The sequence below is a fragment of the Schistocerca serialis genome, chromosome 1 (genome assembly GCF_023864345.2).
Source record: "Schistocerca serialis cubense isolate TAMUIC-IGC-003099 chromosome 1, iqSchSeri2.2, whole genome shotgun sequence".
Classification (NCBI taxonomy): Eukaryota; Metazoa; Arthropoda; class Insecta; order Orthoptera; family Acrididae; genus Schistocerca; species Schistocerca serialis.
In genome coordinates, this window is record NC_064638.1 from 1,057,109,767 (window position 1) to 1,057,127,782 (window position 18,016).

At 38.0% G+C, this 18,016-nt stretch overlaps 1 protein-coding gene across 2 annotated transcripts in view; it reads left to right on the forward strand.

The window, feature by feature from the left end:
• LOC126458917 (calcitonin gene-related peptide type 1 receptor-like) overlaps window positions 1-18,016 on the forward strand; it is a 260,388-nt gene that overhangs the window by 235,399 nt on the left and 6,973 nt on the right. For both annotated transcript variants that reach the window (XM_050095825.1, XM_050095826.1), the window contains one exon: window positions 13,958-14,043. In XM_050095825.1, the coding sequence (XP_049951782.1) occupies window positions 13,958-14,043 (86 nt within the window). The remainder of the gene's footprint in view (window positions 1-13,957; window positions 14,044-18,016) is intronic.

Below are 18,016 nucleotides of genomic sequence, written 5' to 3' on the forward strand. Positions count from 1 at the left end.
TTGAAAGTGGAGTATTTAGCCTCAGTCCACTGTACTGGTGAACTGCCTTTCACTTTAGGTCCTGCCAGTGCCTCAGTTAACAGTTGCTGCAATTCTGTTGTGTGAGCTAGGTGACAATGATATAGGTTCAGCATGCCAAGGAACCCCCACAGTCCCTTGATGATTGTGGTTGGCCTAGGTAGCTGCAGAATTCCTATGACCTTCTCTGTTAGAGGTAGAGAGCCCACAAATGAAATTCTAAGAATGTAACCTCAGGTTGCCTGAAAATGCATTTGCAAATGTACAGCATGACTCTGTAATGCTCCAAATGCTTAAACAATTCCTGAAGGTGTTGTTGATTTTGTTCCTTGGTGGCCAAAAACATGAGCACATCATCCAGCTATGCACAACAGAATGGAAGGTGTTGAAGGACAGAGTCAATAAACCTTTGCCATGTCTGCATTGCATTCCGAGATCTGAATGTCATATACATGCTTTCAAATAGCCCAAATGGCATTATAATTGCAGCCTTCAGAATGTCATCTTCTGCCACTGGTATTGGCATAAAGTCTTTCACACAGTCCAACCACAGACTGCTCACAGGTCTAACAATGCCGGTGCTGAACGCTTAGGTCTGTACTTCACTGGTGGTCCATCCATCATTTCAATATGATGCACCATATTCTGTGGTATTTGCTTAGGCAATCCTGGTGGTCTGGTGAAATTCAGAAACTGACTGAGTAGAGAAGCGTACTCACCCCTTGTACCTGTGTCAACTTCTTTGCTCTATGGATTGCTGTGCTGCAATGAAACCCGGTGGCAGTTATCTACGTTGATCCATAGGGCATTCGCCACTTCCAGCAAGAGGCTGTAGTGTGCCAAGAGATTTGTGGTGATTATAGCTTCTGTGATGTCTGTGACAGTAAAATCCCAGGCGAATAAAAGGCATAATTCTAAGTTTAAGCACTGTAGGTCGCAAAGATCGAATTGTTGGCAGCTGGTAGACAGATGGCAGTGTTGGCCTGCAGCAATGCTTTGGAGGCTATGGTAGGATACTGTGGTTCGAGCCAGTGTCCATCAGGAATTTCTGGCCAGAACTTCTCTTACTAATGAAGAGGTGACATGATGGTGATGGGATGTTGGTTGCTCCTTTGACCATCTGCATTGGCAATTGGGTGAAATAATGGTGCTGTACATTTTCATGCCTGCCCACCAAATCTCTGGTGATACCAACACACAGGCTGCTCACCCTGAGAAGATTTAGTGGTGCTACCAGATTTTCTCCTCGAATGTCTGTGATAGCATCCTCTGTTTTTTCCAGTGCTGCCATGTAAAAACAGTGCACCGATGTGCATCATAACATTTACACCATTGCTGTGAGTGAGTCATAATCGTTGCACACATCTGTCACTGTGGCCATCATATTGCTGCTCTGTTCCATGGCTGTTCTAATCCAGGCCAGACTGATGGCTTCCTATTTTCAGCCTGCAAGGCGTCCAATGAGATGTTCATTTGAGATACCACTATTGCCTCTATCTGTGGTGGTAATCTACTGTTCTACACAGTGTGCAGTAAGTTTTCTGGCATGGGGACTATCAAACGTGCTGTGCAGATGCCTTAGATATTGCGATGGCTTAGAATCTTCAATATCCTCTTGTGTAAGAACTTGGTGTTTTCTATCCTTCTGTGAAACATTGACTGTCTTTATCAGTTCTGTCTTGAGCTTCTCATAGAAACTTGTCACCAGAGTGCAGTGATGAGGTCTTTGATCTCAGTTGTGAAACAGTGATCCAGTTGGCTCACTATGGGGGTGGACTTTCAAGGAAGTAATATTTAAATTCTTAATGACCAACTGCTATTATAGTATAAATGAATATCTGCAGTAACCTTGTAGCAAGTAACTACATTAATTTACTATACGTTAATAGTACCATAAATCAAATGCTTGCCACAGTCTCAGTGCTAATTTTTATGAACAAAAGTGTTAAATAAATTATTTACTTGTAATGTATTTCATGTAAAAGGCCCTGAACAAAAATGTTAAATCAATTATTTTCTTGTAATGTATTTCATGTAAAAGATCCTTCTCATACGTTTATATTACTACAGTAATCAAAGTTGTATTGCCCAAAAATATTGTGAATCAGGTACAATGAACCATTGTATTATGTAGGAATCTGTACACCCTTATCTTATTTTTGTTATACTATGTTCTTTGACAAAATCCATACACTGTACATTGTTTCTGGATGAATAAACTACTACTACTACTACTACTACAACTACACAAGTTCAGTAGTGATCAGGACAAAGAAGTGTGAGCTTGTGAATTAATGGTGAAAACTAGTTCAGTTGTAATTGCAACTGTATATAGATCCCCTCTGGGAAATTTTGAAGTATTTTTGAGAAAGCCAGATTCCTTACTGTGCTATCTGGGAGACAGCATCAAGTATTTAATAACCTGTAGTGACTTCAGTATAGATTTTCTAAAGAATTCTGTTAGGAAAAGTGATACGGAAACATTATTGGATCCTACAATTCAGTCTCAGTAATTAACTTTCCAACATTTGTGGATAAAGACAGTAGGACCCTAATTGATAATGTTTTCATTGATGAACCTCAAAGTAAGAAAAATGCCTGTTTAGCCAGTAACAAATGCTCTCTCTGCTCATGATGCACAGTTTGCTAGGGTAAATAACTTAGCACCTTACAGTATGGGTACGCTCCAATGGAAATCAGTTACAATAATTAATGACTCAAAGAACAAATGTTTTAAAGAATAGCCTACAGAAGATGACATGGAATGTAACTTATAATGAAACAAATGCTAACATAAAATTTGATCTACTCCATGATAAAGTCATATCATTATTTGAAAATAGCTTTCTGCCTAAGCTAGTCAGAAAGGACACTGAGCGGCCAGGTAAAAAAATCATGAATCAGTAGAGGGATTAAAGTATCTTGTGAAAGGAAAAGGGAAATGTTTCTTTTGGCAAGAACAAGTAGGCATCCTGTGTTGTTGCACACTGCAAAAAATTACTCAAAATTACTAAAAAAACTTATTAAACAATAAAAACAAGCACATAATGTCAGAAATCAGTACTTATAATAATAGACTTAAGGCAGTATGGAATGTAGTGGGGAGAGAGACAGAACAACTAGCCACAGAACAACACAACAGCACTATTGAACTGAATGCAAGGGCTACACATGATGAGTCACAGGTATCCAATGCACTGAATAATCATTTCTTAAATACAGTAGAAAGCATAGGGACAAAGAAGTTGAGCAAAATCTAAGCAGTATATTGAAAATGTAACTTCTGTAAAATTCATTCATATGAATGTACAAAGAATTTCTCCTTCTGAAGTTAATTCTGCATTCTCTCTCTCTCTCTCTCTCTCTCTCTCTCTCTCTCTTTGGTCTTTAAATATGTCTGCTTGTGTCTGTATATGTGTGGATGGATATGTGTGTGTGTATGTGTGCGAGTGTATACCCGTCCTTTTTTCCCCCTAAGGTAAGTCTTTCCGCTCCCGGGATTGGAATGACTCCTTACCCTCTCCCTTAAAACCCAGATCCTTTCGTCTTTCCCTCTCCTTCCCTCTTTCCTGACGAGGCAACCGTTGGTTGCGAAAGCTAGAATTTTGTGTGTATGTTTGTGTTTGTCTGTGTGTCTATCAACGTACCTGTGCTTTCGTTTGGTAAGTCACATAATCTTTGTTTTTAGATATATTTTTTCCCACGTGGAATGTTTCCCTCTATTATATTCATATCATATATATAAAACAACCCAGAAATATGCCATTGTTGAAGAAAGGTGATAAGAGAGATGTCAATAATTACCAACCTGTTTCACTGCTGACATCATTCTTCAAAATTTTTGAGAAGATGATGTATTCCAGAATAGTATCACACCTTAGCAACAATAGCATACTTAGCAGAACAGTTTGGTTTTCAAAAAGGTTGTTCTACTGAGGATGCCATATACATGTTCACTCACCAGATTCTACAAGCATTAAATAATAAAATAGCACTGGTTGGTACTTTCTGCTAACTGTCTAAGGTGCTTGACTGTGTGAATCACAGTATCCTTCTACACAGATTAACATTTTATGTGATTAATAGTACAGCCAACCAATGGATAAAGTTGTATCTAATGAAAAGAATGCAGGAAGTTGTACTTAGTAATTCAAGCAATGTAGTCCTGGGACATAATTCTGACTGGGGGAGAATTCTGATATTGTGACTGTTGCTTCTTGTGTGTGCTTGGTGTCGCACTGCAGTAGTGGTAGAGAGAGGGCTACTGTCTGTCAATATTGTTGGGCGACTGTGAAAAGTAATGTATTTTCAGTCTAATTTTTTGTGCTACATTCTGATGGTCTGAAGGTTTCAGTGTGAAGTGACTAGTGTTATATTATGGCATACAGAATGTTGCTAAAAGTGATTTGAAATGATTAATAACTTTGATAATAAATAGTATGGCCAGTGAACCACTAATAACTGTTAGCAATCAAATGTTTAATTACCAACTTCCTAACATTACCATCAAAAGAAATTATATAATGAAATCTTTTGAGTAATAAGGAGAGCAAGAGGATCAATTGTTACAGAACCCTGGCCAATTGTGTCATAAAATGAAAATATAATGGAAATGTTAAAGGATGAAAGATAGTATTTTCAAGTTTTGACTTGATATAAACTTGATCAGAAAAAATGTTATTGCTCAACATAGTCTGTTACTAACAAAAAACATAATTTGAGTTTAAATTTGTAAAATTCTGCTTTAAATTTACTTTTGTCTTGCGAGTTTTTGATGTAGGTTGGCAGTCATGGATGGGTTAAGGCCTAAGGAACGCAATCTGCTACTTGAGGTGTCAAGCTGAAAGGGGTAGCAGAAGCACTGAACTGTAAGATTTCTATACAGGCGTATCACAATTACTAGCAGCTGTTTGGGGCACGAGGCTGACAGGAGAGTCAGGAGCACCCATGTGCAAGTTTTGTATACAATGTGTATCACAATTACGAGTGAAAACTGACAGGGGTGAAAGTGTAAGAAGTGAAAAGGGAGAAGGGTAAGGGCAAGTGGGGGCTGCCATGTTATAAGTTGCTTGCCTGGAAAAATGTTGTCAAGTCATCCCTGCTAGCCATCTGTTGTAAAGATTAACATATGTGTTTATGTGTTTTTTTTTTTTTCATTTGTTGTGTATGGAGTGCCGCAGTTTCAGGTATTGTCATTATGAAAGTCAGCATTTGTTTGAAAATCTTCAAGGTGGGCCATGATTTACGGGGTGGTCAGTAACATTCTGGAAAGCTTGTAATGGTGTCACAGGGTAGGTTACACTAGAAATAACTGTCAAGGAAAACATTCAATATGTTGCTCCATTTAGAAGTAAATTAGCTTTGAATTTAGCCAGTCAGGTAATTACACATACAAAATCAAGTGGCCTGCAGGTGCAATCATTGTTAGTTGTTCTCATAACATAGATGATAGCACACATGACTGCTCAGTCTTAGGTTCAGGTTCAGTTTTTACTACCTTTTTGTATCCAATTTTTGTATCACTCTCTTGTTTGGTTTTTGGAAACCAAATGAAGAACATATTCGGCAACAATGTTTTTGGTAGGCCACTTGAATTTGCATGCACAATTGCCTGAATGGCTAACCTCAATTCCAATTAACTCAGAAACAGTGCAATGTATTAAGTCCTCTTACAAATTTAAGTTTTCATCAAGAAGAATCCCAGAAATTTTGTAGATGTTACTCTGGCTTGCATTTAACCAAGGGTGGACATAGTTGAGAACTTAATCAGTAGTGTATGCAGCAATTTCTTTGGTATTTTTATTATGACACTAGTGTCAACCGTGAATAGCGTGACATTGACTGCACTATCTGGCGTGTAGTGTATGTGTATTGTCGATATAGGTAGGAAATAATGTGTGAAATTCACTGTGGTGATAGAAGTCATGGGATACCTCCCAATACCATGTTGGACCTCCTTAAACCAAGTGTAATGCATCAACTCATCATGGCATGAACTCAACAAGTTGTAGAAAATACCTTGCAGAAATATTGAGCCATGCTGCCACTAAAGCTGTCCATAATTGCAAAAGTGTTGCCAGTGCAGGATGTTGTGCATGAACTCTCCTCTCTGTTATGGCCCACAAATGTTATGGAATTCATGCAGTGTGATCTGGGTGGCCAAATAATTCACTTAAGCTGTCCTGAATGTTCTTCAAATCAACTGTAGATAATTATGGCATGATATCATTGTTAGGGAACATCAAGTTGATGAAGGGCTGCAAAGATCTCAAGTAGCAAAACATAACTATTTCCAGTCAATGATCAGTTCAGTTAGACGAGAGGACACAGTCCATTCAATGTAAACACAGTCCATTCAATGTAAACACAGTCCGCACCATTATGGAGCCACCACCAGCTTTCACAGTGCCTTGTTGACAAGTTGGGTCCATGGGCTACATGCCACACTTGAACACTGCCATCAGCTCTGACCAAGTAAAATCAGTACTCATCTGACCAAGCCACAGTTTTCCTGCTGTCTAGGGTCCAATCAGTATGGTCACAATCCAAGGAGAGGCACTGCAGGTGATGTCATTTGGTTAGCAAAGGCATTCATGTCAGTCGTCTACTGGCAAACCCCATTAATGTCACATTTCACTGCACTGTCCTAATGGATACATTCATCTTATATTCCACACTGATTTCTGCAGTTATTTCATGCATTGTTGTTTGTCTGTTAGCACTGACAACTCTATCAAATGCTGCTGATCTCATTTGTTAAAGTGAAGGCTGTTGGCCTCTGTGTTGTATGTGGTCAGAAGTTATGACTGAAATTCAGTATCCTTGGCATACTCTTGACACCATCTTAGAATATTGAATTCCCTAACAGTTTTTGAAATGGTATATCCCATGAGTCTAGTTCCAACTACTCCAACAACCACTCCATGTTCAAAGTCTATTAATTCCCATCATGTCGTCATAATCATGTTGGAAACCTTTTCACATTAATCACCAGGGTACAAATGACAGCTCTGCCAGTGCACTGCCCTTTTATACCTTGTGTACATGATACTACTGCCATCTGTACATGTGTGTATCACTATTCCCTGACTTCCATCACATCAGTATAGAAAAGACTGCCTTGTGCAATCTGTATATCCACTTTTGTTGCATCTGTCACTAAACTTATTTTGAGACTGGGGAAAGCCAACATCATTGTCACAGTCTATATTTGGTTTCATGTTTTTGCCCATCCCTTGAATACCTAGTGCTTCCAATTTTTCTAAAAGGATGCTATGATTGAAAATATCAAATGCTCTGGAGAGATCTTAATTAACTCCTCTGTATTATTGTTTTTCTTTGATTTCTGATTTTTTGTTTGGTGTAGCACATTACTGCTGTTCCTGTGTTTTCGTCTGCCTGTTGCTGAAATCTTTGTGACCTAGATCCTGAAGCTTGTGCTTATTTTCTACATCCACTGTATGGAGCATGGTGGAGGGTACCTTACGCCACTACTGGACATTTACTTTCCTGTTCCACTTGCACATGGAGTGAGGGAAAAATGAATTCCTATATTCTCATGTAAGAGCCCTAATTTTTCTCATGAATGTAAAGTGCACATTGGAGACATTAGAATCATTCTGCAGTCAGCTTCAAACACTGGTTCTCTAAACTTCATCTTCTCTCCTGCGTTTCCCATTCGAGTTTAAGAAGCATCGTTGTAATACTCGTGTGTTGCTCTAACTGACCAGTAACAAATCTGGCAACATGCCACTGAGTTGCTTCTATCTCTTCCTTTAATCCAACCTGGTGGGGAGCCCAAACACTCAAGCAGTACAGAAGAATGGGTCATACTAGTGCTCCAGATGCAGTCTCCGTTATAGGTGTAAAATTGTCCCAATGAACCAGAGTCAATCAATTGCATTCTCTACTACCATTATTACAGGCTCATTCCACTTCATATCACTTTTCTGCATTATGTATGCATATTTAATCAGTGTGACTGTGTCAGGCAGCACACTGCTAATGCTGTATTCAAACATATGGAATTGTATTTCCTATTCATCTACGTTACAGTGCATTTTAAATCAAACAGTGGAAAATCCAGGATGGAATGTAGCAATATTATGAAAAGAAAAGTTGATGCTCACCATATAGCGGAGATGCTGAGTCGCAGATAAGCACAACAAAAAGACTGTCACACATAAAGCTTTCAACCAGTAGGGCCTTCATCAAAAATTGATTGTTTGTATGTGTGTGTGTGTGTGTGTGTGTGTGTGTGTGTGTGTGTGTGTGTGTGTGTGTGTGTGTGTGTGTGGCTGTTGTCTATTTTTGACAAAGGCCCTACTGGTATACGGTGAGTAGTAACTTCCTTTTTTATAGTATTGTTACATCTCCGGGTAGGGACTACTCAGGAGGACATCATTATCAGGAGAAACAAATTCTACAGATTGGAGCATGGAATGTCAGATCCTTAATCGTGTAGGTAGATTAGAAAATTTGAAAAGGGAAAGGGATAGATTAAAGTTAGATATAGTGGGAAATAGTGAAGTTCAGTGGCAGGAGGAACAAGACTTCTGGCCAGGTGAATACAGGATTATAAATTCAAAATTAAATAGTGGTAATGTGGGATTAGGTTTAATAATGAATAAAAAAATAGGACCACAGCTAAGTTACTACGAACAAGCATTAGTGTAGCCAAGATAGACACAAAGTCCACGCCTACCACAGAAATACAAGTTTATATGCCCACTAGCTCCACAGATGACGAAGAGATTGAAGAAATGTATGATGAGATAAAAGAGATTATTCAGGTAGTGAAGGGAGACGAAAATTTAATAGTCATGGGGGACTGGAATTTGATACTAAGAAGAGGAGGAGAAGAAGGAAAGATGGTAAGTGAATATCGAATGGGGGTAAGGAATTGAAGAAGAAGCCACTTAGTAGAATTTTGCAAGGAGCATAACCTAATCATAGCTAACACTTGGTTTAAGAATCATGAAAGAAGGCTGTATATGTGGAAGAGGCCTGGAGACACTGGAAGGTTTCAGATTGATTATATAATGGTAAAATAAAGATTTAGGAACCAGGTTTTAAATTGTAAGACATTTCAGGGGAAAGATATGAACTCTGACCACAATCTGTGGATTATGAACTGTAGATTAAAACTGAAGAAACTGCAAAAAGGTGGGAATTTAAGTAGATGCGACTTGGATAAACTGAAACAACCAGAGATTGTAGAGAGTTTCAGAGAGAGCATTAGGGAACTACTGACAAGAATGAGGAAAAGAAATACAGTAGAAGAAGAATGGGTAGTTTTGAAAGATGAAATAGTGAAGGAAGCAGATGATCAAGTAGGTAAAAAGATGAGGGCTAGCAGAAATCCTTGAGTAACAGAAGAGATACTGAATTTAGGCGATGAAAGGAGAAAATATAAAAATGCGGGAAATGAGGCAGACAAAAAGGAATACAAACATCTCAAAAATGAGATTGATAGGAAGTGCAAAATGGCTAAGCAGGGAAGGTTGAAGGACAAATGTTAGGATGTAGAGGCATACAGCACTAGGGTTAAGATAAATACTGCCAACAGGAAAATTAAAGAGACCTTTGCAGAATAGAGGACCACTTGTATGAATATCAAGAGGTCAGATGAAAAACCAGTTCTCAGCAAAGAAGGGAAAGCAGAAAGGTGGAAGGAGTATATAGAAGGTATATACAAGGATGATGTACTCGAGGACAACATTATGGAATTGTATTTCCTATTCATCTACGTTACAGTGCATTTTAAACGTAGGTGAAGATGAAATGGAGATATGATATTGCATGAAGAATTTGACAGAGCACTGAAAGACCTAATTTGAAAAAAGGCCCTGGGAGTAGACAACATTCCATTAGAACTACTGATAGCCTTGGGAGAGCCAAGCCTGACAAAAGTATGCCATCTGGTGAACAAGATGTATGACACAGGCGAAATACCCTCAGGCTGCAAGAAGAATATAATAATTCCAATCCCAAAGAAAGCAGGTGTTGACAGGTGTGAAAATTACCGAACTATCAGTTTAATAAGTCACGGCTCCAAATACTGAAATGAATTCTTTACATATGAACAGAAAAACTAGTAGAAGCTGAGATCGGGAAGATCAGTTTGTATTCCGTAGAAATGTCAGAACATGTGAGGCAATACTGACCACACGACTTATCTTAGAAGATTGATTAAGGAAAGGCAAACCTATGTTTCTAGCATTTGTAAACTTAAAGAAAGCTTTTGAAAATGTTGACTCAGATACTCCCTTTCAAATTCTGAAGGTGACAGGGATAAAAACAGGCTATTTAGAATTTGTACAGAAACCAGATGGCAGTTATAAAGAGTTGAGGGGCATGAAAGGGAAGCAGTGGTTGGGAAGGGAGTGAGATATGGTCATGGCCTATCCTCGATGTTATTCAATCAGTGTATTGAATAAGCAGTAAAGGAAACAAAATAAAAACATGGAATAGGAATTAAAATCCATGGAGAAGAAATAAACACTTTGAGGTTTGCTGATGGCACTGTAATTCTGTCAAAGACACCAAAGGACCTGGAAGAGCAGTTGAACAGAATGTAGCCAAATTAAATCAGGTGATGCTGAGGGAATTAGATTAGGAAATGAGTCACTTAAAGTAATAGATGAGTTTTGCTATTTGGCGAGAAAAATAACTGATGATGGTCAAAGTAGAGAGGACATAAAATGTAGACTGGCTATGGGAAGGAAAGCATTTCTGAAGAAGAGAAATTTGTTAACATCAACTACAGATTTAAGTGTCAGGAAGTCTTTTCTGAAAGTATTTGTGTGGATTGTAGCCATCTGTGGAAGTGAAACATGGATGATAAATAGTTTAGACAAGAAGAGAATAGAAGCTTTCGAAATGTGATTCTCGAGAAGAATGCTGAAGATTAGGTGGGTAGATCGTGTAACAAATGAGGAACTACTGAATAGAATTGGGGAGAAGAGGAATTTGTTGCATAACTTGGCTAGACTAAGGACTTGGTTGGTAGGACATGTTCAGAGGCATCAAGGAATCTCCAGTTTAGTATTGGAAGACAGCGAGGAGGGTAAAAATCATAGAGGGAGACCAAGAAATGAATACACTAAGTAGATTCAGAAGGATGTAGGTTACAGTCATTACTTGGAGATGAAGAAGCTTGCACAGGAGAGGAGAGCTGCATCAAACCAGTCTCTGGACTGAAGACAACAACAACAACAATGACAATATTGATACATTACATTTTAATACATGTAGACCAAACTACCATTCATCATACTGATTAGAAATTTTGTCAAGTCATCCTCCTAGAATCACTCAAGCTGATATAGTTCTTCATTTTTATATAAATTCTCATAATCTACATTTTGACTTCCTGCTTGTTGAGTTTGACTCTTTCTAGTTTTGTATCTGTTTTTACTGCGCATCTTACACATCTGTGATCACCTGATATTTTTAGATGGTTTAGGATATCTTGCACTGTACACTTACTTTATTGTTTGATAAAATATAGTAAGTTTCAATATTAGTTCTGTTAGGCCTTACAAATCTACATTGAAGGATGGGAAACTGTGAGTTGGCAACTAGGTGTTGGAAAACCATGCCTTATCAAAGAATATGGAGGTCAGACATTGCCCATCTGTACAGTAGGACAGCTGGTAATCTGTAGCAGATCTGGTGGCAAAGTGCTGGTACAGACACAGGTGTTTCAGAGTAGACCATTCAGTGCACATAATTAAACTTGGGGCTGCACAACAAATGACCCGTAAATGTTTTCGCGTTCATCCGACAACATCATCAGTTATGACTGAAGTGGGCACAGAAGTTTTGAGACTGGAGTTTCTGTCAGTGGAAACACCTGGTTGGATGAACCACATTTCTTATTACACCAGGTTGATGGTTGTGTTCAGATATGCCATCATCTAAGCAAGCAATTGCTTGAAACATGCAGTGTGCTATGGGCACAGGCCAGTTGGGGTAGTATTATGCTGTGGTAGACATTCACCTGCACTTCCATGAATTCAGTGGTAGTAACCAGAGACACCAAAGGCTGTTGTGGAGTATGTGAAAATCATTGCAGACCACCTATATCCCTTTTATGCTTGATATTCTCCTCAGTACCAATGGCATCTTCCAGCAGGATAACTGTCTGTGTCACAATGCCAGAATCACACCACAATGGTTTGAGGAACACTCAAGTAAACTCATGCTGATATCTTACTTACCAAATATACCTTATCGCAATCCACTGGAACTCATCTGGGATGCTCTTTGGCACCAGCACTGTGCCACATACCACTGACCCATAATTTACAGAAATGCATGACTGATGCATAGACCTCTCTTCAGTATTTGATGCTTCAAAGATTTATGACAGTAAACTTGCTAGAAACTACTTCTGAATAGCCATGAACATACTTTCAGCAGTTGTTTTTAAGTATTTGTATCACATTTAACTCAAATCAAATTAACATCTGGTAATGTTGGCGATGAAAAGTCATCAATACTAAGAAGAATTCATTGAGGGAACCACATTTAATTATTTCCCTGTAGGACGATGGCTCATACCCTAAATTAAGAGTTTTGTCTCTCAGTTCCCTTTGTTTACTGACTAAGAAATACAGCATGAAATATTTCACAGCACTTCCTGCAATGGATGACTATCCTAATTTACTTTGTAAACGTGAAATAACAAGTCATACTTTGTAAGTAGCTTGTAATAATGTATTAAGTATATTCTCACTGTATATGTAAACAGCCTTCTCAATGCAGGAATCCCTTAGAATTCCAAACTGTGAGTTGAAAACTACATTATTTTTGTGCACACAGTTACGAAGCTACTTACACCCAGCCTTACCAAAAAGTTTTGAGAATGTTGATGCAAGTGGAATTGGGAGTAAGCTGCATAACTTTTATTTACTCCCTTTCAGCTAAGCGATGAATATGTCCTAGTAATAAATTATTTTATTACATTGGTAATTTAAACTTGTTGAGGCTTGAACATAACCATTGGTTTTTTATGGTTGTAAGAGATATATGGTGAATGATAGTTCTTCTGATGATGTTGGTGTCATATTTGCCACCAAATTAATTTTTAAAGGTGAGTCTCAATTATTCCATGTTGTGTTTCCTGAACTGACAACTTCATTACATTTGTACTGGGTTTAAGAAGATAGTTAATGTGCCTCGTGTAAGAAGCTAGTTAAAAACATTTGCCACACCAGACACATCTTTACAGAAATGTCATTTATTTTCCTTTTTCTCCTTTCTAGCTTTGTCAATCTCCAAATTCATGCATAGTGTGTCTGTTTTGTCCATTGGTGTGTAACATTTGTTCTCATAGTGTGTTTATTTAGATGTTAGGATTACATCCTTCAGTATTCCACACTATGCCTTGTAATGAAATGCATTATGAACATAAGACCTTTTGGAAATAAAAAATGTGGGAAAATTGTAGAATTATTAATAAAGCAGTAGTGGTAACTAATCATAATCACAGATAAAAGAATAGTATAGGAGAAAATTGATGAAGAATTCAGTCAAGAAAGCACAACATCATGGAAAGGTGAAATCAGAATTTATTGATTGGAAGACACAGAAATTAAGAACTGATTGAAACATGGAGTAAAATCCGCTGTTTAGATCCTATTTCACTGCTATATTTTTTTAAAATGTATTTTGTTTGATTGTTTACAGTTTCCTTGCTGGTGGGAACTCAGTTATAATTCTTATATTTATGAATGCATCCATTACATGTTATCACTGTAAAATGTGAAAGGCATGATTTTTTATGCAGGTTTTGCATTTGGCTTTGAGGTTCTATGTTTCTGCTTTAGTGGTACTACCACAGTACTGAACTGATTACACCTATTTAAAAATGTTTTGTTGTTTGTCAAGGGCAAATAAAATTACTAATATCTTGTAATTTTGTACCTTTCAGGTAAACACAATTCTACTCATAGATATAATCAGAGTGCTACTTACAAAACTAAGGCATGTGACATCTGCTAGATCTGGATACATCAGGTAAATGTCTTTCCAACTCTTCAGTTTTATTTTATGAGAAAAACATTTTAATTAAGGAATTTTCATATTTTCTCCACAATAAATTGTCATGATGAAAACCCATTAACTTCTCAGAAAACTCATGAATGTATGCTGTCAAGAAAAAAATAATAACCACACTGAGAAGAACATTTCCAGGTGGTAAAAAGCTGGTATTGGTTACATAACATCTGTAGATTAAAACTGAAGAAACTGCAAAAAGGTGGGAATTTAAGGAGATGGGACCTGGATAAACTAAAAGAACCAGAGGTTGTACAGAGATTCAGGGAGAGCATAATGGAGCAATTGACAGGAATGGGGGAAATAAATACAGTAGAAAAAGAATGGGTAGCTTTGAGGGATGAAGTAGTGAAGGCAGCAGAGGATCAAGTAGGTAAAAAGACGAGGGCTAGTAGAAATCCTTGGGTAACAGAAGAAATATTGAATTTAATTGATGAAAGGAGAAAATATAAAAATGCAGTAAGTGAAACAGGCAAAAAGGAATACAAACGTCTCAAAAATGAGATCGACAGGAAGTGCAAAATGGCTAAGCAGGGATGGCTAGAGGACAAATGTAAGGATGTAGAGGCCTATCTCACTAGGGGTAAGATAGATACCGCCTACAGGAAAATTAAAGAGACCTTTGGAGATAAGAGAACGACTTGTATGAATATCAAGAGCTCAGATGGAAACCCAGTTCTAAGCAAAGAAGGGAAAGCAGAAAGGTGGAAGGAGTATATAGAGGGTCTATATAAGGGCGATGTACTTGAGGACAATATTATGGAAATGGAAGAGGATGTAGATGAAGATGAAATGGGAGATACGATACTGCGTGAAGAGTTTGACAGAGCACTGAAAGACCTGAGTCGAAACAAGGCCCCCGGAGTAGACAATATTCCATTGGAACTACTGACGGCCGTGGGAGAGCCAGTCCTGACAAAACTCTACCATCTGGTGAGCAAGATGTATGAAACAGGCGAAATACCCTCAGACTTCAAGAAGAATATAATAATTCCAATCCCAAAGAAAGCAGGTGTTGACAGATGTGAAAATTACCGAACTATCAGCTTAATAAGTCACAGCTGCAAAATACTAACACGAATTCTTTACAGACGGATGGAAAAACTAGTAGAAGCCAACCTCGGGGAAGATCAGTTTGGATTCCGTAGAAACACTGGAACACGTGAGGCAATACTGACCTTACGACTTATCTTAGAAGAAAGATTAAGGAAAGGCAAACCTACGTTTCTAGCATTTGTAGACTTAGAGAAAGCTTTTGACAATGTTGACTGGAATACTCTCTTTCAAATTCTAAAGGTGGCAGGGGTAAAATACAGGGAGCGAAAGGCTATTTACAATTTGTACAGAAACCAGATGGCAGTTATAAGAGTCGAGGGACATGAAAGGGAAGCAGTGGTTGGGAAGGGAGTAAGACAGGGTTGTAGCATCTCCCCGATGTTGTTCAATCTGTATATTGAGCAAGCAGTAAAGGAAACAAAAGAAAAATTCGGAGTAGGTATTAAAATTCATGGAGAAGAAATAAAAACTTTGAGGTTCGCCGATGACATCGTAATTCTGTCAGAGACAGCAAAGGACTTGGAAGAGCAGTTGAATGGAATGGACAGTGTCTTGAAAGGAGGATATAAGATGAACATCAACAAAAGCAAAACAAGGATAATGGAATGTAGTCTAATTAAGTCGGGTAATGCTGAGGGAATTAGATTAGGAAATGAGGCACTTAAAGTAGTAAAGGAGTTTTGCTATTTGGGGAGCAAAATAACTGATGATGGTCGAAGTAGAGAGGATATAAAATGTAGGCTGGCAATGGCAAGGAAAGCGTTTCTGAAGAAGAGAAATTTGTTAACATCCAGTATTGATTTAAGTGTCAGGAAGTCATTTCTGAAAGTATTCGTATGGAGTGTAGCCATGTATGGAAGTGAAACATGGACGATAAATAGTTTGGACAAGAAGAGAATAGAAGCTTTCGAAATGTGGTGCTACAGAAGAATGCTGAAGATAAGGTGGGTAGATCACATAACTAATGAGGAAGTATTGAATAGGATTGGGGAGAAGAGAAGTTTGTGGCACAACTTGACCAGAAGAAGGGATCGGTTGGTAGGACATGTTCTGAGGCATCAAGGGATCACCAATTTAATATTGGAGGGCAGCGTGGAGGGTAAAAATCGTAGAGGGAGACCAAGAGAGGAATACTCTAAGCAGATTCAGAAGGATGTAGGTTGCAGTAGGTACTGGGAGATGAAAAAGCTTGCACAGGATAGAGTAGCATGGAGAGCTGCATCAAACCAGTCTCAGGACTGAAGACCACAACAACAACAACATGTTTCTAATCTTGATGATAAGTTAACATTGTATATTGAAAAATACTTTGACAAATTGCTGATCTGAGATTGTATCAGTAGACCTACTCCCTTCAGTCTGTAAGTGGCTTACCATGTGTCAAGGCATATACTCAACACAAATGTCTGTGGTAATCCATGCCAGATCTGCTACACATACCCTCTCTATTACATGGAGGAAGTGAATTTGTAGGTAGTGTTTAATTTGGCCCACATATGGTCTATTGTAGAGAGATGAGTTGGTGCTATGGGGTATGAAATATGTCTGTGGCTTGCAAGCAGTTCCACAATATGACAGTTGTGTCAGATCAGATGTTGTTTCACTGAAACACTGTCAAAGGGAGCAATTGAAAGGATGGCAGGGTAACTGATTTATGCCCTTTAATTTTACTCTAAATAAACAGTATTTTCAAAAATACTTAAGAGATTACAAAATTCATTACATTACTAAGCAGTAGTAATTTCTTTGGCTATGATTCTAGCTAAGTGTTAAAATCTTATGTTGACTTGACAGAGCTACCCACATCTCCTGACAGATTTGAATATGCTTGAGTAGTATCCATCTATACAACTGTAGATAAACACCTGCCACTAATTAGAAACAGTGGAAAATCCAGGATGGAATAATGAAAATACTATGAAAAGGATAGTTGTTACTCACCATTTAGTGGAGATGTTGAGTCACAGAGAGGCTCAACAGAAAGACTGTCAAACAAAGCTTTGACTAGCCAGAGATGGTGGTCATGTGTGTGTGAGATGTGTTTCTGTAAGTGTGTGTTTTCTAATTTTGATGAAGGAATGTTTGGACGAAAGCTTTGTTTGCAGTCTTTTTGTTGTGCGTATCTGTGACTCAGCATCTCTGCTATATGATGGGTAGCAACTATCCTTTCCATACCACCAATTACAGTCGCATTTCAGTTTTTCCTGTGTTGCAAACATTTTTAAATAATTGGACTGTGATACAATAGTGGCCCACTTTTATAAACAGAACATGTTAACACCCTTCTTGGTTTGCCCACAGAGAAAATCATACAAGACCAATTAAATGAAGTTCTTGCCGAGCTAAAAAGAGTAAAGTTTCCTGTTGTGTGGCTTGTGATCTTGCTAGTGCTTTTAACTGTGTGGATTATAAAATCCTACCTAGAAAATAAAAATGTCATCATTTTGGATTGAATCATACCTTCATAACACAAAACAAAGTTTCACAATGACAGACAGTATCCCTGGGATATAACGACCATGGGCACATAACATATGGGCTCTCAGAGCTTTGTTATTTTGTCGACACATTTTCTTAAAATATGTAAATGTTACTTCGGTGTCTTTAAGGGATGATTTAAAAACTATAATGTTTACTGATTAGCAAAACATACTAATTAAGAGCCCAAACTCAACCTTATCAGATACAGTCCAGATGATAGCTAAACAAACCTACAAATGGCATCAAGAATCACAAATCCAAAAAGTATCACAATGCTAAAAAAAGATAGAGAAAATTCTAACAGATACATCTTCTCTACTAAGGACTTAGCTCACAGTTAAAAGAGGAGAAATAATCGTGATCATGTAAAGAATATCACTTTTTTTATGAGACTCGG